We start from the raw sequence: 27581 nt of genomic DNA, 5'->3' as shown, positions 1-27581 counted from the left end.
AAAGGCAGTTGGTCCTGATGACATACGTGTGGAGGCATGGAGATATTTAGAAGAGATGGCAGTGGGGTTTTTCCCTAGATTGTTTAACACAATCTTGGAAAGTGAGAGGATGCCTGAGGAGTGGAGAAGAAGCATACTGGTACCGATTCGCAGAGCTGTAGCAACTACAGAGGTATAAAGTTGATCAGCGACAGCATGAAGATATGGGAAAGAGTAATAGAAGCTAGGTTAAGAGGAGAGGTGACGATTAGCGAGCAGCAGTATGGCTTCATGCCATGAAAGAGCCATACAGATGTGATGTTTGCTTTGAGAATATTGATTGAGAGGTATAGAGAAGGCCAGAAGGAGTTACATTGTGTCTTTGTGGATTTAGAGAAAGCATACAACAGGGTGCCGAGAGAGGAGGTGTGGTATTGTATGAGGAAGTCGGGAGTTGCAGAGAAGTATGTAGGAGTGGTGCGGGATATGTATGAGGGAAGTGTGACAGCGGTGAGGTGTGCGGTTGGAATGACAGATGGGTTCAAGGTGGAGGTGGGATTACTTTTAAGAATTGGCTCTGAGCCCTTTCATGTTTGCAATGTTGGTGGACAGGTTGACGGACAAGATCAGGCAGGAGTCTCCATGGACGATGATGTTCGCAGATGACATTGTGATCTGTAGTGAGAGTAGGGTGCAGGTTGAGGAGAGTTTGGAGAGGTGGAGGTATGCACTTGAGAGAAGAGGAATGAAAGTCAGTAGGAGCAAGATGGAATACCTATGCGTGAATGAGAGGGAGGACAGTGGAATGGTGAGGATGCAAGGAGTAGAGGTGATGAAGGCATATGAGTTTAAATACTTGGGGTCAACTGTCCAAAGTAACGGGGAGTGCAGGAGAGAGGTGAAGAAGAGAGTGCAGGCAGGGTGGAGTGGATGGAGAAGAGTGTCAGGAGTGATTTGCGACAGAAGGGTACAAGCAAGAGTTAAAGGGAAGGTTTACAAGATGGTTGTGAGACCAGCTATGTTATATGGTTTGGAGACAGTCGCACGGATGAAAAGACAGGAGGCGGAGCTAGAGGTGGCAAAGTTGAAGGTGCTAAGATTTTCACTGGGAGTGACGAAGAAGGACAGGAGTAAGAATGATTATATTAGAGGGACCACTCAAGCTGGACGGTTTGGAGACAAAGGAAGAGGCAAGATTGTGATGGCTTGGACATGTGTGGAGGAGAGATGCTGGGTATATTGGGAGAAGGATGCTGAATATGGAGCTGCCAGGGAAGAGGAAAAGAGGAAGGCCAAAGAGGAGGTTTATGGATGTGGTGAGGGAGAACATGCAGGTGGCTGGTGTGACAGAGGAAGATGCAGAAGACAGGAAGAAATGGAAACGGATGATCCGCTGTGGCGACCCCTAGCGGGAGCAGCCAAAAGTAGTAATAGTAGTAGTAGTAGTAATAGTAGTGGAGATATATAACATTTTTTTCCCGAAACCGTCAATGGTGTTGATAGAAGTACTCAACTAATGAGGAGCGGAATATCAATACAGATGCAGGAAAAAAAGTTTTAATACATAGCAATACGAGCCTGTTTCGTGCGTCGTGCACTCATCAGCTGCTAATGTGATTCCTGCAGGGAAATCACATTAGCAGCTGATGAGTGCTGTATGAGTGCTGAGTGCTGTATGTATTAAAACTTTTTTCCTGCATCTATATATATATAATATTAGACAAACACAGGCACAAGCATTGGCACACACTTCAAAAAGCTGTTTAGATGGAAAGGTTGAGGTAAAGTCAAAGTGAAAATGGTAGTCTTCCTTACTCAATGAAATGCCCCTAGCGTTTCATTATGATTTGTTTAATTATTCCTGGTGTCAAAAGTAATTGTGTGCTTATTGTCCAAAAACAAAAACAGTTTTCCGTCTATAGCTGGGCACACTAAAACAGTATTATCTACACTATTATCTCTGATTTCAATCTTTAGTCAAGAATGCAAACTCATCCTCCCACTCAGGATAGTCTGTCTTGGTGGCACATGGTAAGCATCAATGTAACATGATCACTAAGTGATCATCAGATGAAGGTCCAAAGCAGCTTGTCCTCCTACAGCTCCCACTCCTCAGACATTAGCATCTTCTCCTTCATACGTGGGTCGCTGCACCTTCTCCTCCAAACATATGTCCTCTGTGGTGGTGCATCCTTTACTGGCAGCACCTCGGCACAGCAAGAAGGGAAAGCGCAAAGGGTGTCTACTCTTACCAGCCCTGCCTCTCCATGTCCCGTTGCCATTGGAGGTCACCAACTGTAGGTTTTCCTCGGGGGCAGCGGAGGAGGAAACCACAGAGTCAGCCTTGGGATGAGGCTTCCCTTTGGATTTGCCGCTCTCTTCACTGGCATCATTGTCACAGTGATCTGTCATGTTGCCAATAGCAACGCTGCCGCTCTTACCATGCGGTGTGTGGCTGTAGGTGTGGCGATACTCCTCGTCAATGTCCTTACCCAGCTTCCATCTTTTCCACTTCTTCAGCATCTCTGACTGCACCTGGGGGTGGGGTGAGGGGCAGAGACAGACAGATGGATGGAGAGTAAGAGAGAAAGTAGAAGAGTGAGACAGCGAGACAGCATATGAAGATAGTGATGAAGATTAAATAGGACAGAGAGCACTCCATTAGATGGAGTTCCTCTGCCAAAAATTACATTTAAATGTTCAGAGATAAACAAACGGGTGATGGTGTCCCACTACATTAAAGAACTGAGTGGAACTTGATCAAAGATAAACCTTTTTGAAATACTGTACAAAGGGACAAAGTAAAGGCTCCGAACAGGAAAGCACTGATTGTGCTTTTTCATAAAGGAAAGGGGAGGAGTGAACTGTAGCAAAGGCCAAGATCAAATTAAGGTCTTTCTTGATTTTGAAAGCATATCCAGCTTACCTCTTTGTTGACAAAGCAGTACAAGATGGCAACGAGCAGCCCCTATAGAGAAAGAACACATTTGTAATATTGGATTTCATTCATATCACAGAATGGGAACAGCAGTTACCAGAGACGGGCACACAATCAGAAAGTACAAATTCTTGCTCATTGAATGTGTCAAAATAAAATACAAAATACTGGTATGAGAAAATTTGTTTAATTAAAATACAAGTAATTTGTAATTTGAAAATACAAAAATACATTCTATACAAACTGATATCACATTTTAGGCATTTAGTAGCCTAAATATGGGTCTGACATTAACCCCCCCCCCATATTGAAGAGATGAGCTCTGCTAATTTCCCCACATCATAGATTAGAAGTGGCCCATCAGGACATCTTGGAGGTGGGAGGCTGCAAATTCAGGGGTGCATGCTTGGGTGGTTTCCATTGACTGACTGAGTGAACAGTCAATTGAAATGCAACTGGGAGAAATTAACAGTTATGCCACAGTGATGCACTAGTTCTTTCAGAAGACAATAAGACTGGGCGTTTAGCAGATGCCTTTTTCAAGAGCGATAAATGTGCAATGGGTTAGGGTTGGGGTGCAATGGAAGTGAAATGGAATAAGTAAATTTCTGAGATCTCCCAACTATACAAGCAACCAATTGAATGAATGCAAAATACACATAACAGTACCATAGCTGAGTATGATACAGTACAAAATAGTAGAAGAGAAAGAGAAGCACCCCCCTTTCCCCAATGCAGACAACAACCTAAAAAAGAGCATAGTCCTTTGTGTACCCCTGACACTGCAGTCCTTCCTTTTCCATTTTTGTTGTTTTTCAGCACAACTAATATCTAATAATTTATTTTTTTACATTTCAGTTTTAGTTGTTTTTCAGCACAACAAATTTCTCCATCACTGGACCACGTTCAAGGAGGGTAGTTTGTTTGTATGAACTTCTGTTTTTTTTTTTTTTTTGCTTTTCCCACTGGTAAATTCCTTTTTGTGGTCTTCAGATTCCTCTATTTTGTCGGGGTGCCTTCATTGCAAGTGGGTTCTAAAATTTGATGTCACTGCAAGGAAGCCATATATGATGACTTTTTTGTTAGTGTACAGCTGAGCCTCCATCTTTCCGTTTGGGATCTGCTTCACTATTTGGAAGTATTTCCCATACAGCGTTGCACATTTGAGAGCATTGGTGTGGCTTCTTCTTCTGCAGATGATGGGCCAGCCTGGCCAGGCTCTGATGGTTCATTGCCACTCATCCCCTGAGATGACTGACTTCTACCTAAAGAAAAATGTATAAACATACCATTAAATTGATTAGGCCTACCATTTGCAACGTAAAACCAACAACATTCAAAAAACACTAACATTTCACATAATAGACACTAAAATGCAGTCATTTCTGTGTTACTTAAGCATTAAAAAGTCAAAAAGACATGCATGTTAGGGTTTATACTCCCGTCTGTGCCCCTGAGCAAGGCAATGGAAAGAAGAACTGGAGTTGGTCCCTGGGTGCTGCAGCTGCCCACTGCTCCTATACAATAGGATGGGTTAAATGCAGAAAAGAAATTTGTTGTAAGAATACAATGACAAAATAAAATGGATTTCTTCTTATCCAGGAATGGAGTCAATTCACTTTGAATTGTACTAATTCTGTATAATCCATATTGTAAAATGTTTTGTACAAAAAGATGAACAACATTTAGCTTTAAACATCAGAATGAAAGATTTTTAATTGATATGACATTGCTTTCGGCGGCACAGTGGTAGGTAGCATGCTCACATCACACCAAGAAGGTCCTGGGTTCGAGCCCCGGGGTAGTCCAACCTTGGTGGGTCATCCCAGGTCGTCCTCTGTGTGGAGTTTGCATGTTCTCCCTGTGTCTGCGCGGGTTTCCTCCAGAGGCTCCGGTTTCCTCCCACAGTCCAAAGACATGTAGGTCAGGTGAATTGGCTGTACTAAATTGTCCCTAGGTTATGAATGGGTGTGTGTGTGTGTGTGTGTGTGTGTGTGTGTGTGTGTGGGCGGGCCCTGTGATGGCCTGGCGGCCTGTCCAGGGTGTCTCCCCACCTGCCACCCAATGACTACTGGAATAGGCTCCAGCATCCCCGCAACCCTGAGAGCAGGATAAGCAGTTCAGATAATGGATGGATGACTTGCTTTCTTAAAATCTATGATGAGTTTTTTTTTCTTTTTTTTGTACCTGAATATTAACCTGAATATTCCCTGGGATAGCATCCATCCATCAATCCATGATCTGAACCACTTATTCTGCTCTCAGGGTCACAGGGATGCTGGAGCCTATTCCAGCAGTCATTGGGCAGCAGTTGGGGAGACACCCTGGACAGGCCGACAGGGCCGACACACACCAAGACACACAGACACACCCATTCATACCTAGGGACAATTTAGTATGGCCAATTCACCTGACTTACATGTTTTTGGACTGTGGGAGGAAACAGGAGTCCCAGGAGGAAACCCGCGCAGACACAGGGAGAACATGCAAACTCCACACAGGATGACCTGGGATGACCAACCAAGGTTGAACTACCCCGGGGCTCGAATCCAGGACCTTCTTGCTGTGAGGCGACCATGCTAACCACTGCACCACCATGCCGTCCCCTGGGATAGCAAACGCTGCAAAATGTTATCCTTAAAATGCAAACACTGCAAAATGTTATCCTCCTCAAGAGGACTGCACAAGCTATTTCACTGGCAACTATTAAGAATGGCCAATATAAAACGCCTAATTGTAGCTATGTTAGAAATGTTTGGGTTTTTTTTTGTCCAGAGTTACAGAAGTTGCTAACAATTAATTTCGCTAATGAAGCATCCCATATAATGACTAACCACAAGATGTCACTGTTCCAGGCTGCCTGAGTGTGTGAGTGATGTTAGCTGGTATGCTAACGTTACTAGCTAGTAAGTATATTTGCCAGTTCTAGAGCACATGTGTTTGCTAATTGCCCTTTTCTTCTGTTGTATTTTAGAGTCATTCAGAAAGCTTGTTTTAGCATGCAATATCTGATCATATTTTGATTACATACCTTTATCTTAGGGGAAATTTGCACCAAACACCAAAGCATCTTCTTTCCTCAAGCTACTGGCCACAAGGAACACAAATGAAATACGGTAGTTCACAATGAGTGCGTCGCTGGACCCGACAGGACATGTCACGCGTTTCACTTGCATTTAGCCAAAGGCTGATTAGGCTTGATTGTACATTTTTTTCCCAACAGTTTAAATCTGGGGATAAAAGTGTGTCTTATTTTAGAATAAAATTACATATTAAATAATGTATTTTATGTGTTTCAAATACTTAAATACAAGCTCTTAAAGTATTTGGTTACAAATTAGATCTTATTTGTCCAGCAAAATACAAATTACAAAACACTTAAAAGTAATTAAATACGTATTTAATATACACTTAATCGAAATACTGCCCATCTCTGGCAGTTACACGGCACCAGAATTGTTGGTATTGCAGCTTGCTGAAAGACAAAAAGTACAGACATACAGCACAATTTGTGGCCTCTTATCAGTCATATGCACCCAATACACCTCCAGAGAGGAATAGAAAACATTTACTTGTACATGTCTTTATGTATGCTCAATAATCCAGGTGTCCAGATGAACTGATTTAACTTTCTTTGATTTACTTGTACATCTCTTGTCTGTTTGCTTACACCTTGGCCCAATCTCATTCCCCCCACCTAGCCCTACCCCTAGTTTTAGAGACCCCTCTACAGGGTGGTGGGCCTGCAGAACATAGCTACAAGGGGCAGGGTTTGAAATTTTTATGGGGGAAATGGGACTCTACTCGTTACATCATCACTATCATCGCGTCTGCTGCTCCAAATTTTGTTAGTTGCCTGGTTTGCTCAGGAGTCCCTATAACATTATAGAACTATACATTTTATATTAAAGCCTGTTGCTTGCTACCATTATCAACTATTATAGTTGTTATGTATGTAATTTCGTTGCACTATATTTTGTTCTCCTTGTGCTAGTCTGTGTAACTGCATTGATATCAGTTGTGATGTGGGCTACGTGACCAGAGTTGACTAGTAAAAGTTCAAGTTCCTCATAACAACGCGTCTGTGTCCCTAATGAGGCAATGTTTGGCTAAGGTTGAATGTGTGTGTCTAGTAAGAACATGCACAATAATGACAAATCTGACCAAATTTACAGGACAGAATAAGACAGATCAATCTATTGACAATAGCCAGGAAGCAAGTTTACACATCGGCTGTTTCAGTTTAGTCCTGCCCATAGAAATTTCTGCCCAGGGTCACACAACATGAAGAAATCTTTATGAATGTTTATGACTGTTGTCATTAACGGTCATTCGATCAATTATGTCATTTTATTTTTTTAATTTATTTTTTGGATTTTTGCCCCCCTTTCTCTCCCCAATTATACCTGGCCAATTACCCCACTCTTCCGAGCCATCCTGGTGGCTGCTCCACCCCTCTGCCGATCCGGGGAGGGCTGGAGACTACCACATGCCTCCTTTGAAACATGTGGAGTAGCGAGCCGCTTCTTTTCACCTGACAGTGAGTAGTTTTGCCAGGGGGGACATAGCATGTGGGAGGATCACGTTATTCCCCCCAGTTCCCCCTCCCCCCTCGACAGGTGCTCCGATTGACCAGAGGAGGCGCTGGTGTAGCAATCAGGACACATCCACATCCGGCTTCCCACCAGAAGACACGGCCAATTGTGTCTGTAGGGACACCTGACCAAGCCAGAGGTAATACGGGGATTCGAACCAGCAGTCCCCATGTTCGTATGCAACAGAATAGACCGCTACACTATCCGGACACCCCCTAATAGCAAATTTTCTGACATGCTTCTTATAACGATCCAATTACATATTCCTTTGCATCCACATTGAACTAAGATAGTCCATCCACCCATCAATTATCCAAACCGCTTATCCTGCTCTCAGGGTCGCAGGGACGCTGGAGCCTATCCCAGCAGGCACTGGGCGACAAGCAAGGACACAACCTGGACAGGCCGCCAGGCCATCACAGGGCCAACACACACACACACACACACACATTCACATTCACATTCACACCGAGGGACAATTTAGTACGGCTGATTCACCTGGCCTGCATGTCTTTGGACTGTGGGAGGAAACCCACGCATACACAGGAAGAACATGCAAACTCCACACAGAGGAGGACCCGGGACAACCCCCAAGGTTGGACTACCCCAGGGCTCAAACCCAGGACCTTCTTACTGTGAGGCGACTGCGCTAACCACTGCGCCACCATGCTGCCCTGTTTAGAATAAGATATTCCAACAGATTTTTAAAAATGTTGCATGATTATTTGCGAGTCTATACACATTTATGGGCTTCTAGCTCTGCAGCAGCCGCCATGTTCCATGTAACAGTGCGTCAGTTCGCAAAGTATTCTCGGAATTTTCTTCTACGAATGCATTTAGAGTCTGCATCTGAAAACGCTCCATTTGGAGGGCCATTTAGAGGGTTAGATGACCACTACCCTTCGATCCCTTAAAGTAATGGGACACCCTACCCTGCCTACGTGGCTGCTGTAGCAGTTGAAATTGGGAAATGTACCTTTAAAACGTACTTGGCAACATCATCAGACAGAAAACAAATGAAGCATGTGAAAGAGAAAACTCGAGAGAGAAGGGATAAAAGTATCCGATTAATCTTATATGAATGCAAGCCCCACTAAATCAGAGTTTAACTGCCTGTGAAGTTCAACTCTGACCTGGAAGGAGTTAAATAGGAGATCATAGAAGAGACGTATGAGGCGTAGCATGGAGCCTTTGGGGACGGACTCGTCAATGACCAAGGTGAAGAGGATGGCGTGTATCCCCAGCAATGGAATCAAAGTCAGAGTGGACTTTGCTAGCCTTGACAAAGAATGAAAGAAGCATTAATCAATCAGTCAAATTTTATCTGTGTAAAACATTCAGTAAATAAAACTGCTATGCACTGCATTGTGTTCTCTATGTGAGGACTGGCAAACTATACACTGAATAATTAATATACAATACATACAATACTGTATATACAGTCAACTAAAAAAAATCAAAAGGGTGAATACGAAGCTTGGTTAAGGTAAGGGCTGACTGCCTTGTGTGACTGTGTGAATACGGGAATGCGAGTGTGTTGATCGACACTGTTGGGCCAAGAACATTTATTCATTTATTTCTTTTTTAATTAAATTTGGGCAAATTTCACAGCATTGCTTTCCTTTTCATGTTAGTTTTCTCACCTGAACTTGTAGTCAGTGTATCTCATCTGATGAGCCTTGAGTTTGGACATCAAGATTTTAACGATTCGGATGAAGATGAAAAAATTAATCTGAATGAGGGAGAAGGTGAAGGTAAAAACAGGCAAAGAGTATTTAGTTCAGTGTAGCAATCGACTGCAAGTGAAAAATATGTGATATAAAGGGTCAGTTTACAGTGAGAGACTCCCATAAAAGGGAGAGGGGTTTTCATTTTAAAACCTTTTATGATTCGTTCTGTGTGATTTTTTTTGGGGGGGGGACGGGGGACTTGACCTGACCACACGCATGCATGCACACACACGTACATAGACACACATATGCATGCATACACAAACCTTGTGAACCACTGCAGATGGTTTAGTATCAACAGCATGCTGCTTTGATTTAATGTATATGTTTTGTGTGTGTGTGTGTGTGTGTGTGTGTGTGTGTGTGTGTGTGTGTGTGTGTGTGTGTGTGTGTGTGTGTGTGTGTGTGTGTGTGTGTGTGTGTGTGTGTGTGTGTGTGTTACAACACTGTTATGAAGGAGGCTGGAGAAGCAGGCTGGAGTCACCATTGACTTCAGGCTCGATGGTAACCTATTCAACATCAGAAGGTTTCAGGCAACCACCTAGTTGACCTCTGAGAACATCATTGAGCTACAGTATGCTGATGATTGTGCCCTGGTAGCGCACACACCAGAAGCCCTACAAAACACTCTGTCAGCAGTTGTAACTGCATACAGGAGAATGGGACTGACCATCAACACCCAAAAGACAGAGCTAATCTGTCTGATGAGTGCCAGCCTCCCAAGCCACCTAACAACCTTCACAGCAGAAGGGCAACAACTGGCCACTGTTCCTGCCTTCAAATATCTGGGAAGCATACCATCTGACACCTGCACAATGGACGATGAGATCCAACACTGCCTCAAACAAGCCTCAACATCTTTTGGTCGTCCAAGGAGAAAGGTTGTCCATAACAGCAACCTCAGTCTCCACACCAAAGTGCTTGTTTACAGAGCAGTGTGCATCTCCACACTACTCTATGGATGTGAGGCATGGACCATCTACAGCCACCATCTCAGAAGCCTGGAGGCCTTCCATGTGAGACGTCTCCAGAGGATCCTCGGCATTACTTGGGAGGACAGAGTGCCACACACAGAGGTGTTGGAGCGGGCAGGCAGCTGCAGCATGCAGTCTACCCTAAACCACCATCAACTCAGGTGGCTTGGGCATGTTATCCGCATGCCCAACCAACGAGTCCCACGTAAAGTCCTCTACGGCCAGCTATGCCTTGGACAACACACTGCTGGTGGGCAGAAGAAGTGGTTCAAAGACCAAATGAAGACCACACTGACAAGATGCCAGATCAACCCCTCTTCTTTGGAGGAACTTGCCTCCTGCGACACCATCTGGCACTCTCACGTCTCACAGGGAGTGAAGTATATGGAAAACCAGTGCACACAACACCATGTAGCAAAGTGTGCGAAGAGGCATGCTCTCAAAGCAACCCCTGCGCCCCCCTCCCCAGCACCACTTTTACATGCCCAGTCTGCAACTGTGCATCCAGGATCGGACTATTCAGCCACCGAAGGACTCACAAATAGGAGAAGATGGTCATCATCGGATACGATGGACAACCAGCAAGCAAGTAAGTAAGTGTGTGTGTGTGTGTGTGTGTGTGTCAGGTGTGCACGTACACAGTACAGTTTAGCTGGGTATGAACACGTACGTGTGTACGGGTACACAATAGCCAACTATAATGTAAACATTTCAGTGATTTATAAAAAGCATTTTTCTAAGATTTATGATGAGACTTATGTGCTCAAGGAAATGTATTTGTATGCCTGTGCATGTGTCTCTGAGGTCATTGTTTTTAATGTGTGTTTGACTTGACAAGTGCTTTTGGCAAGTGCAAGTGCTGTGTCTGACAGATGCAGGAAAAACATGCTATTCATGTGGACACATGGGACAGGAAAGACAAACACACTTTCACATTCAGGAGGGGGAGTTCCAGGAGTTGTATTTCTACAACTTCCTTTCCCTCCCTCTCTCTCTCTCGCTCTCTCTCTCTCTCTTCCTGCATGCACGTGTCTTTATGACTATGTACCATTGTCTGACAAGTGCATGTTCAGAGTCTCTCTCCCAACCCCCTCATCAAGAGACTTGAGAATGAAATGACATGGAAATGTGTGCGCACATGCACAGACACTATCACACAAAACTATAACTTAAAGGATACTTCTGGGTTTTTTTTTAGTACTTTTCGTATATTTTTCCATCCTGCATATTGGTTATGATATAATTTTACTCACCGGCTTCGTTTTGGAGATTTTGGATACGGGACCACTACTGCACGCGTTTTTACAACGGCGTCTTATGGAGCATCAGAACACGAATGTCAGACATCTTTCAACAAGTCCACTTTAAGCCAATTATCTGAGCCAGGTATATTCAGAAGTGAAAATTAAATCACAAGTTAAAGGTTAGAACCTGAAATGTCCAATATTATCAATGGCTGATCACGTTGCTCAGCTACTTCCTGGTTTAACTTGAAGGAGTGACCAGCCTATACTTATCATATGTAGTAATACTCATCACTGAGCTAACCAGCTAACTAAGTTGAGAAATCAGAAAATGGGAAATAATGTACACAGTCTAAATGAGGCACCAGGGTTTTGTCGTTGTTGTTGTTGTTGAAAGCAAAGATTTAAGGCTTGTGATTGTTTGCCCTGTAAGGTGTTGTTGTGAAGCTGTGTCCAGCAGTGGTCCTCTGTCCAAAACGCCAAATTGAAGCAGTTTAATAAAATAATATCATCATGTGCATGGTGGCAAAAACTATGAAAATAAGACACTGAGTGTAAAAACAGGAATTATCCTTTAAAGGACAGAATAATATGCAGCAACATCAGCAAAAACACTGTCAATCAATGACAACCAGTGCAGGTCTGTGTGTGCTTGATTGCATGTACATGTTTGTATGTATATGCGTGGCAGTCATAAGCAGTGCCAATTTTTAACGTGCGCACACACACACACACACACACACACACACACACAATTTTGTTTTGGACAGAGAGAGGGAATTACCAGATAAGCAAACAGCATGGGGGAACGAATGATCCACCAGTATCCCATGTTGATATTCTTCTCCCAGCATCTACACAAGAAACGCGCATACACACACACACACACACACACACACACACACAAGGAAAAACAGCCAGAGAGAGAGAAATATTTTTGACTATGTAATCTGTTGCCGCTGTTGCTGAATTCAACCCTAGAACGCTTTCAGTTAATTTCCAGGTAGTGCCCCAAAACCATCAGATATTCATTTTTGTGAATGGCAACAAGGACTTTAAGGGTTAAAATAAGAAAAGTCAAAGTATGCCCGCCATTTTTATCCTTGTGGAGCTCAATAATAGAGCCAAGCTTTCTCTCATTTGATCTAAATGTAGGTCAAAAGGGCCACTAAACCCTGTTTTTGGGTTGTTTTTTTTACATATTTTGAGCAGAAACTATGTCGGCATGGGCCTTGGATGGCAGAATCGATTGTCCTCATGATGAATTCAGTGAAGAAAACAAGTTGCATCTCACAGCTGCATTGAGTGAGAGAAAATCTATGTTTTTTCTTTTGACATGGGGAAAACACACATTAAGATTAACCCTCTGAATTGCCTACTTAAAGGGAAACCGTTTTTCAACTTTATCTCCATATATTGACTTTTTGTAATGCTCATTGTAGGATTGCACAATTTCTGTCTACTTGATGTCCTGGCGAGGCGAGCGTTGTAAATAGGTTAAAAATGTACACACCGATGACATCATCGGTGTGTACATCAGAGTAATGACAAATACAAGCACTTTACCTTCCTGATTCCCGAACACACTAAGGAACAGGAAAACAGAGCAGCGTGCAGGAGTCCAACTTCAACCAGGAAGAGTTGATAACAATACACAGTCACCTACAGACTCCTTCGTTTAGATCATGGCAATTTCAAAAAAGTAAAACACAAAAAACAGAAATGGCCAGCCAAGATGTAAAAGTGGAGGATGTAATAGAAGATGAGGACATGTTTCACAATGGTTTGGCTGGATCTACTGTACAACAGTACTTTTAAGAGCCAGAGCAAACTGAAGAGGAGTTGTGTGAAACTGAGCAACATGGTGAGCGGCAGGTTTTCCTGCCCGACGAGCAGCTACAGGCGGTTGCTTACAGTGAGTGGTGGTTTGTTAACAGGGCAATTTCATCAGTGTCATCAAGGGCAATTTCTGTTGGACGAACAAGCAAATCGAGAGGGACTGCCAGTGTGTATAAGATTCTCATATACCCCTTTTCCACCAAGGTAGTTTGAGGGCTGGTTTGTAGCCCGTGCCTAATCTCAAACCAGTTCTTAGCTTTCGATGGCCAAAGAACCGGCTCTCAGCCAGGAAAACTGGTTCCAGAGCGCTTTATTCTTGCTCTTTGCTGGGTTAGAAGAAAGAACCGCTCACATCTGGGGCTGGAGGCGAATAATGCATACACCCCTTAAAACTCAGTAATGACACTTCAAATCAAAGTTTGAATGGAATCAAATGGTTCAAGAACAAGGGTGATGTGCAGAACTGTAGCAACTACAGAGGTGTAAAGTTGATCAGCCACAGCATGAAGATATGGCAAAGAGTAATAGAAGCTAGGTTAAGAAGAGAGGTGATGATTAGAGAGCAGCAGCAGTATGGTTTCATGCCACGAAAGAGCACCACAGATGTGATGTTTGCTTTGAGAATGTTGATTGAGAAGTATAGAGAAGACCAGAAGGAGTTACATTGTGTCTTTGTAGATTTAGAGAAAGCATACGACAGGGTGCCGAGAGAGGAGGTTTGGTATTGTATGAGGAAGTCAGGAGTTGCAGAGAAGTATGTAGGAGTGGTGCAGGATATGTATGAGGGAAGTGTGACAGCGGTGAGGTGTGCAGTTGGAATGACAGATGGGTTCAAGGTGGAGGTGGGATTACATCAAGGATCGGCTCTGAGCCCTTCCTTGTTTGCAATGGTGATGGACAAGTTGACGGACGAGATCAGGCGGGAGTCTCCATGGACGATGATGTTTGCAGATGACATTGTGATCTGTAGCGAGAGTAGGGTGCAGGTTGAGGAGAGCCTGGATAGGTGGAGATATGCACTGGAGAGAAGAGGAATGAAAGTCAGTAGGAGCAAGATGGAATACCTATGCGTGAATGAGAGGGAGGACAGTGGAATAGTGAGGATGCAAGGAGTGGAGGTGAGAAAGAGTTTAAATACATGGGGTCAACTGTCCAAAGTAATGGGGAGCGCAGGAGAGAGGTGAAGAAGAGAGTGCAGGCAGGGTGGAGTGGGTGGAGAAGAGTGTCAGGAGTGATTTGTCACAGAAGGGTACCAGCAAGAGTTAAAGGGAAGGTTTACAAGATGGTTATGAGACCAGCTATGTTATATGGTTTGGAGACAGTGACACTGACGAAAAGACAGGAGCCAGTGTTGGAGGTGGCAGAGTTGAAGATGCTAAGATTTTCATTGGGAGTGACGAAGAAGGACAGGATAAGGAACGATTATGTTAGAGGGACACCTCAGGTTGGACAGTTTGGAGACAAAGCAAGAGAGGCAAGATTGAGATGGCTTGGACATGTGTAGAGGAGAGATGCTGGGTATATTGGGAGAAGGATGCTGAATATGGAGCTGCCAGGGAAGAGGAAAAGAGGAAGGCCAAAGAGGAGGTTTATGGATGTGGTGAGGGAGGACATGCAGGTGGCTGGTGTGACAGAGGAAGATGCAGAGGACAGGAAGAAATGGAAATGGATGATCCCCTGTGGCAACCCCTAACAGGAGCAGCTGAAAGTAGTAGTAGTAGTAGTAGAATGGAGTATACCTTCTGTATAATCCCAGGATTTAAAATTTTGTTAGTATTTACTTGTGTTTCAAACGAGGTTTAATCAGTTCATCTGGATACAGTGTTTATTGACAGATACGTTTCATCACTCAATTAAGTGACCTCTTCAGTCTAATCTAACTGCAGGTATCCCCACCCCTTATAAATAATACAGTGCCTAATGACTGCAACCAACAACCAGTTTCATGATCAAATATGGGTGTGCCCATTAACTAGAGTTTCTTTGGCTCTAGTTAATGGGGACACCCATATTCGATCATGAAACTGGTCGTTGGTTTCGGTCTTTATATATCTGTTGCCATCTTACAATGTTGTGATTGCAACAATCCCTAATCCTCTGTGAATAGTTCACCTGATCAATGGTCACACCGATATTTGCATATGAAACTGGTCATTGGTTGCGGTCGCTAGGCACTGTATTGTACTGTATTGTTTATAAGAGGTGGGAATATCTGCAGACTGAAGATGTCACTTAGATGAGTGATGAAACATATCTGTCGATGGACGTTGTATCCAGATGAACTGATTCAACCTCTTTGATGTTCTTCCCTGGATTGTTGAGCATGCATCAAGACATTTACTCATGTTCTTTTCTTTGTTACACAAACCTTGGAGTTGCCGATAAGCATTTCACTGCTCGTTGTACGTAAAGTACGTGACAAATAAACCTTTGAATCTTGAGGCATCAATCAAAAATGTACATCATATCCACAATGATGACGGCAAAGTTTCCCTTTAATATGGGGGTATTAAAGTCTCTGAGACCTATGTGGCATATGCAACACAGGCGAGATCCGATGTGTTAGACCAACAAAATACGGGTTGAGTAGAAAGGCGACACGCCGGCGTTAGCCAACTAAACTGTCTGGGTAGACTTGTGAGAAGCTGGGGTGAGGTGTTCTACTTCAACAACCGCCACCTTTGGTCTAACCCACACCATCGTCACTGTCCTCTTCATCTACAGCCCTCTTTTTTTGGCTTCCTCTAAATGTGATTAGGCAGTGACAGGTGAGAGACAAGTGCTTACTTACTCTTGAGAGAGAAATTGTGATGATAGTGTGAAACTTACTCCTCATTCTCAAACAGATACTTCATTGCAACCCATGGCAGCACAAAAATGAGTGGTGCACCTGAGAATGTAATGGACAACAAAAAAGATTTTCACTGTGCTGCTAAAACTTTAGAGCATGCAGTCATCCTGGTGTTGTAATAAATCAGTTCCAATCAGCACCGACTGAATTATATTTTATAGTTACCCCAGCCGATCACCAAGTAGATATAAAAGTAGTTCCTCTCGCTGAAGACGGTGGTGACAAGCAGGCTGTGCAGGTAGATACCCTCAACCAGTAACCAATAGTTGTTTGCCATTACACTGTACTGCATCATCACCATGGCACCACGGCACCAAGCCACAGCCTAACATACAACACAGGAAATGGAGATGGAAATGGAAATGAGTAAACGTTCAAAGAGAGCAATACAACAAAATATAAAATATAGAACTGATCGCCAGGTCTTATCACTTTTTAAAAGCTTACTCTGAAATTCATGACAGATTTGTTCTTTTAACCTCTGTGTTAACCTGAATGAAACCTGAGGTCTAAATTCACGTCGGCGGGGGATTTGGTCTTTGCTCTCAGGGCCACTAGACTTGTCCCGTTCGCTAATGACGCATTGAGTTACTGTGACAAGTGACACCCAATACCCCGGTGAAACCATGGCAAGTCTGCCTGCACCTCCCAGCTAACACTACAGCATACGAAACGTTTCGCTTCAGTTCTGAGTTTTTGTATGGTCGTAAGATATACACTACCGTTCAAAAGTTTGGGATCACCCAAACAATTTTGTGTTTTCCATGAAAAGTCATACTTATTCACCACCATATGTTGTGAAATGAATAGAAAATAGAGTCAAGACATTGACAAGGTTAGAAATAATGATTTGTATTTGAAATAATTTTTTTTTTACATCAAACTTTGCTTTCGTCAAAGAATCCTCCATTTGCAGCAATTACAGCATTGCAGACCTTTGGCATTCTAGCTGTTAATTTGTTGAGGTAATCTGGAGAAATTGCACCCCACGCTTCCAGAAGCAGCTCCCACAAGTTGGATTGGTTGGATGGGCACTTCTTTGAGCAGATTGAGTTTCTGGAGCATTACATTTGTGGGGTCAATTAAACGCTCAAAATGGCCAGAAAAAGAGAACTTTCATCTGAAACTCGACAGTCTATTCTTGTTCTTAGAAATGAAGGCTATTCCATGCGAGAAATTGCTAAGAAATTGAAGATTTCCTACACCGGTGTGTACTACTCCCTTCAGAGGACAGCACAAACAGGCTCTAACCAGAGTAGAAAAAGAAGTGGGAGGCCGCGTTGCACAACTGAGCAAGAAGATAAGTACATTAGAGTCTCTAGTTTGAGAAACAGACGCCTCACAGGTCCCCAACTGGCATCTTCATTAAATAGTACCTGTTAGAGCCTGTTTGTGCTGTCCTCTGAAGGGAGTAGTACACACCGGTGTAGGAAATCTTCAATTTCTTAGCAATTTCTCGCATGGAATAGCCTTCATTTCTAAGAACAAGAATAGACTGTCGAGTTTCAGATGAAAGTTCTCTTTTTCTGGCCATTTTGAGCGTTTAATTGACCCCACAAATGTGATGCTCCAGAAACTCAATCTGCTCAAAGAAGTGCCCATCCAACCAATCCAACTTGTGGGAGCTGCTTCTGGAAGCGTGGGGTGCAATTTCTCCAGATTACCTCAACAAATTAACAGCTAGAATGCCAAAGGTCTGCAATGCTGTAATTGCTGCAAATGGAGGATTCTTTGACGAAAGCAAAGTTTGATGTAAAAAAAATCTTATTTCAAATACAAATCATTACTTCTAACCTTGTCAATGTCTTGACTCTATTTTCTATTCATTTCACAACATATGGTGGTGAATAAGTGTGACTTTTCATGGAAAACACGAAATTGTTTGGGTGATCCCAAACTTTTGAACGGTAGTGTACGTTGTCCTCTTTGATAGCGTAACATGTGCGTGCATGTGTGGATTCACGTGTGCATGTGTTATGTGTCTAATGGCATCCTGACCGGTATATTGACCCATGCTTCTTTTTGATGATCAGTGCTCCTTCTAGGGTCCAGCGTGAGGACCAGCGTGTCCAGCAAGGCGTCTTTGACCAGAATCGACACAGCTCTCACTATGAAGGAGGCAAACAGGTTCATGTGGATGTTGTTTCTCATACAGTGGAGCTTCCTTTTGGAGAATGGTGAAGGCAGAGAGAGTAGGTTAGGTCCACTCAAGTTTACCTTATCGTGCATAGCTTTTCTTTCACTGTACATGTATTAACAGGTATCACACAACTGTATTCCTTTGACGTGGCACTTCTGTTTTCCCTTTTCTTTCTTTCTTTCTTTCTTTCTTTCTTTCTTTCTTTCTTTCTTTCTTTCTTTCTTTCTTTCCTTCTTTCTTCTCTTTCTCTTTCTTTCATTCATTCTTTCATTCTCTCTTTGTCTCTTCCTCCCTTCCTCTCTGTTGGCCTCTGTGGATGTATTACCTGAAGGAGATGAGTATTCCCAGGGCCAGTACAAGAGCCCCCAGGGAGAGGGAATAGCCCACCGTGTACATGGCCCGGAACTGACTGAGGATCCGGCCATACTGCTGCTACAGGGAAAGAACGTGAGATATGAGGTTACTTTCACACCACATGGCATTTAGAATGAATTCTCAGATATTTATTTTTTTTACGAAAGGTTGAGCCTTAACACAAATGTGTTAAAACTCACTCTTACATACTTGTTTTAAAAAGAAAATTTGTTGATGACATGTAAACTGACTGCAGGGGAACATATAATCTATTCTGTTTTCATTGTTTTGTCCACTGGATTGTACTGTGCAAGGAAAAATACCCATCCAGCAAAAAACAACAAACAAAGAAAAAAAACAAAATACAAAATGAACAACCACGATCTGCTCTACACACATAACCATACACACATTCACACCTGTATATGCCGATTTAATATATACACACACCATACCTGCCCAGGGTCATCCTCACATTCACTGGTGTTCTTTTGTGCCCATCGACCATCAGCACCACAGAACCTGTACAGTAGACCCTGCTGAACTACACAGATACACACACACACACACACACAGACACACACACACACACACACACACACACACATATTTGCACTCACAAACATTCCCCCATCATCATATTTTATAATTTGTTTACTTAGCACCTTTTCAGCAGTGTAACATGAGTTTGTTTTTAGTAATAATGTTAGAGAGCTGTCAGACATAAATCTGACTCTCAAGCAATGGAGTATTCATTGTGGGGGAAATTTGGGACTTTGTTTTATATACGTATCATGCCAGGCAGAGAGCCATCCTGATAGACCAAATGTGGCGTGGTTGAACAGAGATCGATAGTGTTATTAGCTGATCTTAATTCTCTCTTCCATGATCCACCAAAAAGGTGGATCCTGGAATGATCACACTACTGCCAAGAGTTCAACAGCAGTCATTGATGGCATCTATTGCTTCACAGCATTCCGGGTCTACACACCTTTTTGGGGTGCAAGTCTATGTTCCCTCAGTCCTATGTTCCCTCAACCTTATTTCATTGAACTTACTTAACCTAACCTACCTTAACCTAACCTTAACCAATAGCTAACCTAGTCGATAGCTAACCCAAAGGGCTGCGGGGACATACGGCTGACCCCCAGGTTCTACAGAGCATTTCTCTAATGGGATGGTTTTGTGCAACTGAATAGCAAGGTTAAACAACTGCCGGTTCTCTCTCTTTCCTTCTTTCACAATGCACTGATAGATACAGTCCACATACAAATCACTCACAGACAGACCTTTGGGGTACCAGGGCAGGAACCATGGGCAGGAGACATTGACGGTTGTTCCTGGGAGTCCATCAGGCCAGCAGGCATACTGGTCAAAAGTCCTGTTACACACCAGCCCTGCGGGGGAGGGCAGAATTTTATAGATAGATAGATAGACGCATCTGCCCTGAAGGTGTGAGGAGCGTCACATGTTGATGACCTCACAGTGGGAGGAGGAGCACTCACCAGTAGCAGGGGGTGTTATGTTGATGAAGTCCAGGCACTGGTTCCTGTAGTTGCCCCACTGCTCCTTCAAATGCTCCAGGGAGCTGGTGGAGGAGACCTGGAGGAATTTGTGGCTTGAGTCTGCTGTGTCCATATGTCATTTGGTTAGGTAATAAGACACATAGGCCCCAGTCGACTGCATCAACGTCAGCCAGTGTGTGTGTGTGTGTGTGTGTGTGTGTGTGTGTGTGTGTGTGTGTGTGTGTGTGTGTGTGTGTGTGAGCGAGAGAGAGAGAGAGAGAGAGAGAGAGAGAGAGAGAGAGAGAGAGAGAGAGAGAGAGAGAGAGAGAGAGAGAGAGAGAGAGAGAGAGAGAGAGAGAGAGAGAGAGAGAGAGAGAGAGAGAGAGAGAGAGAGAGAGAGCACATGCATGTGTCTATGAGCGGGAGACTTACTCTACCTGTGTGTAGCCACAGAGCATTAGCAGGGTCAACAGGACACACACCTGGGACATCCCACTGATGCTGGGAGGAATGGGGGGGTGGGGATGGGGGTGTGGGGGGACCTCAAGTCATGAGGGCTTTTGGCCCTTTCTCACCATGTGGCCTGGGCACAAAATAGAGAAGCATATTAGTTGTGAGAGGGCGGGGGGATGGGGCTTGGAGTGGATCTGGAGGTGATGTAGTGGGCTGATGACAGATCAGGGATAGCAATAGCAAACAGTGTATCCACCACTCAAATGCTCTCGCTCTCTGGCTCTCTCTCACTCACTCACTCACTCACTGTCACACACACATCAAGACTCAAACAAACGCATAAAAACATACACACAAAAACATACACACACACATGCACACTAACATCAAATTGAAATATCAAAGCACATTGTGGTGATCAAATATGGCACGGTGCAAACAACGTCAGTAAGCTCTGTGTAGATGTGGTCATTTCACAAGTTTATTTGTCACAAACTTAATGTACAAGGACGATGAGAAGTGTGGTGTTTTGTTTTTGTTTTTGTTTTTTACCCAAAACTGTGCAAAAAAGAGGTAGAACAACAAGTAAATAGGAATAAGATTACATTTAAAAGGTATAAAAAAAATCCGGGGCGTATACGGAAGGTATACTCCTATAAATAGCTATATAATCATGATAATTTATCAAAGGCAGGTAGGGATCAAAGCATGGCTGTGTAGCTCTAAGTAGCTCATAAAATAAGGGAATGAGGGGGCTGAGATGTCAAGGGAAAGGGGTCAAGAATAAATTAAAGCCTGAGGGCGGGTAAGGTATGGCAGGTCATGTTAATGTAGAGAGCACACAAGAACCCCTCAGAATAAATCTTACATGACAAGCCACAGCTCCTGACAGGATGTATATGTATGTGTGTGTGTGTGTTAATGTGGATGTCAGCTGATATTGTGTCAGCTGCTATTGATCATCATCCTCGGCCGCGATGTTTGAGAACGAAACGAAATCTGAAACGTTTCTGCAAAAAACACCTTGACCAGTGGGAACATTTTTAGCTAAAACGTTTCAAATTTCATTCTGTCCAGTCTCTGTGCTTCTGCTGGGAGGCATCTTCAATTCTGTGTGTGTGTGTGTGTGTGTGTGTGTGTGTGTGTGTGTGTGTGTGTGTGTGTGTGTGTGTGTGTGTGTGTGTGTGTGTGTGTGTGTGTGTGTTATATATATAACTTTGTTTAAAGAAACACTCAACGGTAGGGAAAGTGCTTAACAAATAAGGAGCAAAATAATCCAGGCCAGGGAGTCAAGTAAATTGTTTATGAGACAGTACAAGCCTGTTTCATGCCATAAGTAATCATCAACTGATGATTACTTATGGCATGAAACAGGCTTGTACTGTCTCATAAACAATTTACTTGACTCCCTGGCCTGGATTATATATAGCCAACTTGTCAGCTGATGAGTGCGTGATGCACGAAACAGGCTTGTACTGCTATGAATTAAAGTTTTTTTTCCTACATCTATTTATTTATTTATATATATATATATATATCAACATGGATACAGGGAAAAAGATTTTAATGCATAACAGTACAGGCCTGTTTCGTGCGTCTCGCACTCATCAGTTACTAAATGCACTCATCAGTGTGAGACGCACGAAACAGGCCTTTACTGTTATGCATTAAAATCTTTTTTCCTGTATCCGTGTTGCTATTCCGCTCCTCGTTAGTTGAGCACTCAACACCATTGACAATTTCGGGAAAAACGCTATATATATATATATATATATATATATATACACTACCGTTCAAAAGTTTGGGATCACCCAAACAATTTTGTGTTTTCCATGAAAAGTCACACTTATTCACCACCATATGTTGTGAAATGAATAGAAAATAGAGTCAAGACATTGACAAGGTTAGAAATAATGATTTGTATTTGAAATAAGATTTTTTTTACATCAAACTTTGCTTTCGTCAAAGAATCCTCCATTTGCAGCAATTACAGCATTGCAGACCTTTGGCATTCTAGCTGTTAATTTGTTGAGGTAATCTGGAGAAATTGCACCCCACGCTTCCAGAAGCAGCTCCCACAAGTTGGATTGGTTGGATGGGCACTTCTTTGAGCAGATTGAGTTTCTGGAGCATCACATTTGTGGGGTCAATTAAACGCTCAAAATGGCCAGAAAAAGAGAACTTTCATCTGAAACTCGACAGTCTATTCTTGTTCTTAGAAATGAAGGCTATTCCATGCGAGAAATTGCTAAGAAATTGAAGATTTCCTACACCGGTGTGTACTACTCCCTTCAGAGGACAGCACAAACAGGCTCTAACCAGAGTAGAAAAAGAAGTGGGAGGCCGCGTTGCACAACTGAGCAAGAAGATAAGTACATTAGAGTCTCTAGTTTGAGAAACAGACGCCTCACAGGTCCCCAACTGGCATCTTCATTAAATAGTACCTGTTAGAGCCTGTTTGTGCTGTCCTCTGAAGGGAGTAGTACACACCGGTGTAGGAAATCTTCAATTTCTTAGCAATTTCTCGCATGGAATAGCCTTCATTTCTAAGAACAAGAATAGACTGTCGAGTTTCAGATGAAAGTTCTCTTTTTCTGGCCATTTTGAGCGTTTAATTGACCCCACAAATGTGATGCTCCAGAAACTCAGTCTGCTCAAAGAAGTGCCCATCCAACCAATCCAACTTGTGGGAGCTGCTTCTGGAAGCGTGGGGTGCAATTTCTCCAGATTACCTCAACAAATTAACAGCTAGAATGCCAAAGGTCTGCAATGCTGTAATTGCTGCAAATGGAGGATTCTTTGACGAAAGCAAAGTTTGATGTAAAAAAAATCTTATTTCAAATACAAATCATTATTTCTAACCTTGTCAATGTCTTGACTCTATTTTCTATTCATTTCACAACATATGGTGGTGAATAAGTGTGACTTTTCATGGAAAACACAAAATTGTTTGGGTGATCCCAAACTTTTGAACGGTAGTGTATATATATATATAAAGCTAGATGTAGGGAAAAAACTATATATATAACTAGATATATACATATATAGAGAGAGAGAGGGAGCGGGAGAGAGAGCGGGGGAGAGAGCGAGAGGAGAGAGAGAGATGCTTAGTTTTTCTAGATAGGGATGAAAACCAAAATTATTAGGGTGAAACCATATGTTTTTAGAAGTCTATAAGTCCAAGTAACAGAACGATACCCATGATGTGATAAAACGGAATGTAAATGAACCTTTATGTTTAAAAAAACTCATTATGTAAGTAACATTATTATGTCTACTAATACTACTACTACTTTCGGCTGCCCCCATTAGGGGTCACCGAAGCGGTAGAAGGTAAGAAACATTATTATACAATGATTGCAAATTGACCCAATAAGTTACTACTGTATTATTATGTTGACGTCAACCACAGATGTAGTCCTACCATCACATCTCTTAAAATGCATTTACACATCAAGTAGAGAGCAACAGATAAATTAATACGGACATACCATCAGACCGCACAAATATTTTCGACAATGATTTTGACGGGGGTTTTCTCGTATTCATAACTCACTTTTCATTAAAGTATCATGTAAATCCACCGCATTCACCCCCAACAGGTTTAAGCGACAGTTTTCAACCCTGAATTTGTTCAGTGTTTGAATCAGCGACACCACAGCCCTTTATCAACCAACTTGCACTTTAATGAACCTGTGTGGTGCCTATGCTGTCTATATGTCTCCAGTGTCTTAGACGTTCAAAATGTATTTGAATGACAAGAGCCTCACGAGGGCACTGGCGACTCTACGAATTTTGAGGGGCTTTCTGGGACGGAGTTCAAACTCTACTACAATTTCCAGTGTACCGCCATGGGTGATAAAACTACTATTACTACTACTGCTACTACTACTTTCAGCTGCTCCCATTAGGGGTCACCACAGCAGATCATCTTTCCATCTCTTCCTGTCTTCTGCATCTTCCTCTGTCACACCAGCCACCTACATGTCCTCCCTCACCACATCCATAAACCTCCCCTTTGGTCTTCCTGTTTTCCTCTTGCCTGGCAGCTCCATATTCGGCATCCTTCTCCCAATATAAGATAAAAACTATAGTCTACAGGTGATAAAACTGCAGGGGGAAAAATGACAGTCTTCAGAATTTCAAATTTTAAGGTCTCCGTTCACAAGCTGTCATACCAGGTTGATGTTATAACGGACAACAGGAATAGTAACATAGAGTGCAGTTGTTGCAAATTTCAAATGTCTTCCCTTTACAAAGCCAACGGACATGTTATCATCAATTAGCATTGCTGTTATACTCTCTGACATACACTGTTCTTATCTACTGGCAGCACTTGGACGTTAAAGTTAGAGCAAAGATGGAGTAATTGGCCGGATACAAAAGGGGTAATTGGCCGGATACAATTGGGGAGAAAAAGAGGGGGAAAATCCAAAAAAGAAAAAAAAAGAGCAAAGACAGAGAGAGGAAAAAAATTAGATGACAACGGCAGATAGACATGGCATTTTAATATAATCTATAAAATGTTCTCTGCTTTAAGACCCCATGAAACGGCTAGCAGAGGGCTATTTGGTTCTGCATATTTACGTTTCCTGTAAAAACATGAAGCTAGGGAGGGACTTGTAGCGGATATGGATTGGCATTTACAGTAGCCAATAGCACTCAAGGCACCGCAGATGGAAGGGGCCCCTGCGAGATGGTGTCCGACACCTTGCAGGAAGGTCGGCTGGCGGAAGGGACTGGGTACAGCGGTGTGCGGCGGCGGCAACTCTGGGCGTGCGCCAGGCTCTTCTCGTGGATCTCCATAGCCGAGGTGACCCAAAAGATTGCGGGAGTTGGTACAACCAAAGACACATCGACGACCCATAACTGCTAGCTAGCTCGTAGGTTCCGTGTGCCAAGTAGGTAACTAGCAGAATTTACAGTCATGGGGAGAAACGTAAAAAATCAAGAAAGCATTCCATTGGACACGAAATTAGTATACGCCGCAGAGTGCAGGATGAGTCATCCACATTTTATCGTTTTCCAAGAAATGACAAACTCTGAAATACAATTAAGAATACCAACAAATACTGGTATATAGGTGATGATCAGTGCAAGACATATGTGGGGGAAAAAAACCTTAAATATCTCTTGATTTCATGGATAGTTTAATAAAAGAGGTTGGTGTACCACAGTTATGATCATAAATATTATTAAATTTATCATAGTGGGTCGTCCAGGTGGCATGGCGGCCTATTCCTTTGCCTACCAACACGGGGATCGCCGGTTCGAATCCCCATGTTGCCTCCAGCTTAGTTGGGTGTCCCTACAGACACGGTTGGCCGTGTCTGCGGGTGGGAGGCCGGATGAGTATGTGTCCTGGTCGCTGCACTAGCGCCTCTTCTGGTCGGTCAGGGCGCCTGTTCGGGGAGGAGGGGGAATTGGGGGGGAAAGCGTGATCCTCCCATGTGCTACGTCCCCCTCTAGCGAAACTCCTCACTGTCAGGTGAAAAGAAGCAGCTGGCGACTCCCCATGTATCGGAGGAAGCATGTGGTAGCACCCTCCCCCCTCCTCTACTCCACCAACCACAGGCAGACACACTGACTGACATAACATGCATTCCCGAGACTGGCAGAGAGCAGGGGGATGATATCCTGACTCCGCTAATCAGAACCCCCCAACAGTACAGGGTCACTACACTACCCCCCTCCCCCACTACAAAGTTCCTCGACTTCGAGCAACAGAGTCTCCTCTTGAGAATCCCCGATAAACTAAGTACATTGTTTACTTTTCTTCTCTTTTTCATTTTCATTTTCTTTTTCTTTTTTTCTTTTTTCTTTTTTTTTGCTGTGAAGAGCCGGGTAGACTACCAACACTTCCGGTGAGACCAGGGTACATTCTTGCCCTCTCCAGGAACCCAGGATCTTACTACTATTTCTCATCCCCAGAAGGGTCAAACAAATTCTCTGAAGTGACTTGAAGGCCTCCTCTACCTTCGTGGACATGCCACCTTCGGGGCTGGAGACAAGGGAACAGGGACCATGGACTCAGCTACCAGAGGAGGGACAGAGAAAGAGGAGGTGCATGACTCAAGTCACTTGCAGGTGGCTGCTGCCCTGTGAGCCCAGGGACCAGGACAGGGTTGCCGGGGGAGGGGGGAATGAGAAGACTGGGGATGCAGTCTCTGGAGCTCCCTGTGTTGAAACAGGGAAGATGGCAGGGGGAGTGAGCAGGCTGTGAGGGGGAGGGCTGTGGGGTTACCAGTGTCCCCGATGCATATGGGGAAGAGTCCCCTCTTTAAGGAGCAGTAGAGGATCTGGAGATTTTTTTCTTGGGGTGGCAAAGGGGTGGCAAGACTGTGTCCCAGAGGTGGCAGCTGCCACCCCTTGCCACCTTGTAGATCCGCACCTGTGAGGGGGAGGGGGATTCTAAATCAGCGACTTCTGTTTGAGATGAGTTTGGTGCGGGTCTCATTGACCTTCACCATGCATGTGCATAAAATATACTTTAAAAACATATTATCTGATTTATAAATGGGGTGGCAACGGGGGTGGCAAGACTGTGTCCCAGAGGTGGCAGCTGCCACCCCTTGCCACCCTGTAGATCCGCCCCTGGTAAGGAGCCAGTCAGTCTCTATGGAGTGTAACTTTCCTCTCCTTGGACGGCAGCTCCACCCTGTAAACGACTTCCCCCAACCTCTCCAGTATTCTGCAAGGGCCCGCCCACTTGGCCTTTTTTTCCATTGAGGGCTATAGACACAGATCAGCTCTCCAGCCAGAAAGTGCCTCCCTTGAGTCCTCACATCATAGTTCCATTTTTGCCTCACATTGGCTCTCTGCTGCTGCTCCCAGGCAAAAACATGGGCTGACTTGAGGCAGTCCTGCAGCTTCCTGGCATACTCAGGACCTGGGGAAGGGTCTGGGGGATCTGGTGGCTGACCAAAAGCTAACTCTGCTGGGGTGCAGAACTCTCTCCTCAGCATGTGAAAGACAGGCA

At 43.6% G+C, this 27581-nt stretch overlaps 1 protein-coding gene across 1 annotated transcript; it reads right to left on the bottom strand.

Moving 5' to 3' along the window:
• Nucleotides 1-2091: 2091 nt before the first annotated feature.
• Nucleotides 2092-20640, bottom strand: gcgrb (glucagon receptor b). Its single transcript, XM_056280706.1, has 13 exons — nt 20587-20640; nt 20150-20246; nt 19934-20041; nt 19100-19188; nt 18616-18722; nt 18149-18314; nt 16316-16475; nt 16129-16189; nt 12245-12314; nt 9156-9244; nt 8646-8790; nt 2906-2947; nt 2092-2514 (listed from the first exon to the last, which is right to left on the bottom strand). The coding sequence occupies exons 1-13, from the start codon at nt 20638-20640 to the stop codon at nt 2092-2094; spliced, it is 1611 nt and encodes a 536-aa protein (XP_056136681.1).
• Nucleotides 20641-27581: the final 6941 nt, after the last annotated feature.

The sequence above is a fragment of the Lampris incognitus genome, chromosome 5 (assembly GCF_029633865.1).
Source record: "Lampris incognitus isolate fLamInc1 chromosome 5, fLamInc1.hap2, whole genome shotgun sequence".
Lineage (NCBI taxonomy): Eukaryota > Metazoa > Chordata > Actinopteri > Lampriformes > Lampridae > Lampris > Lampris incognitus.
This window is presented reverse-complemented; position numbering and strand designations above follow the sequence as displayed.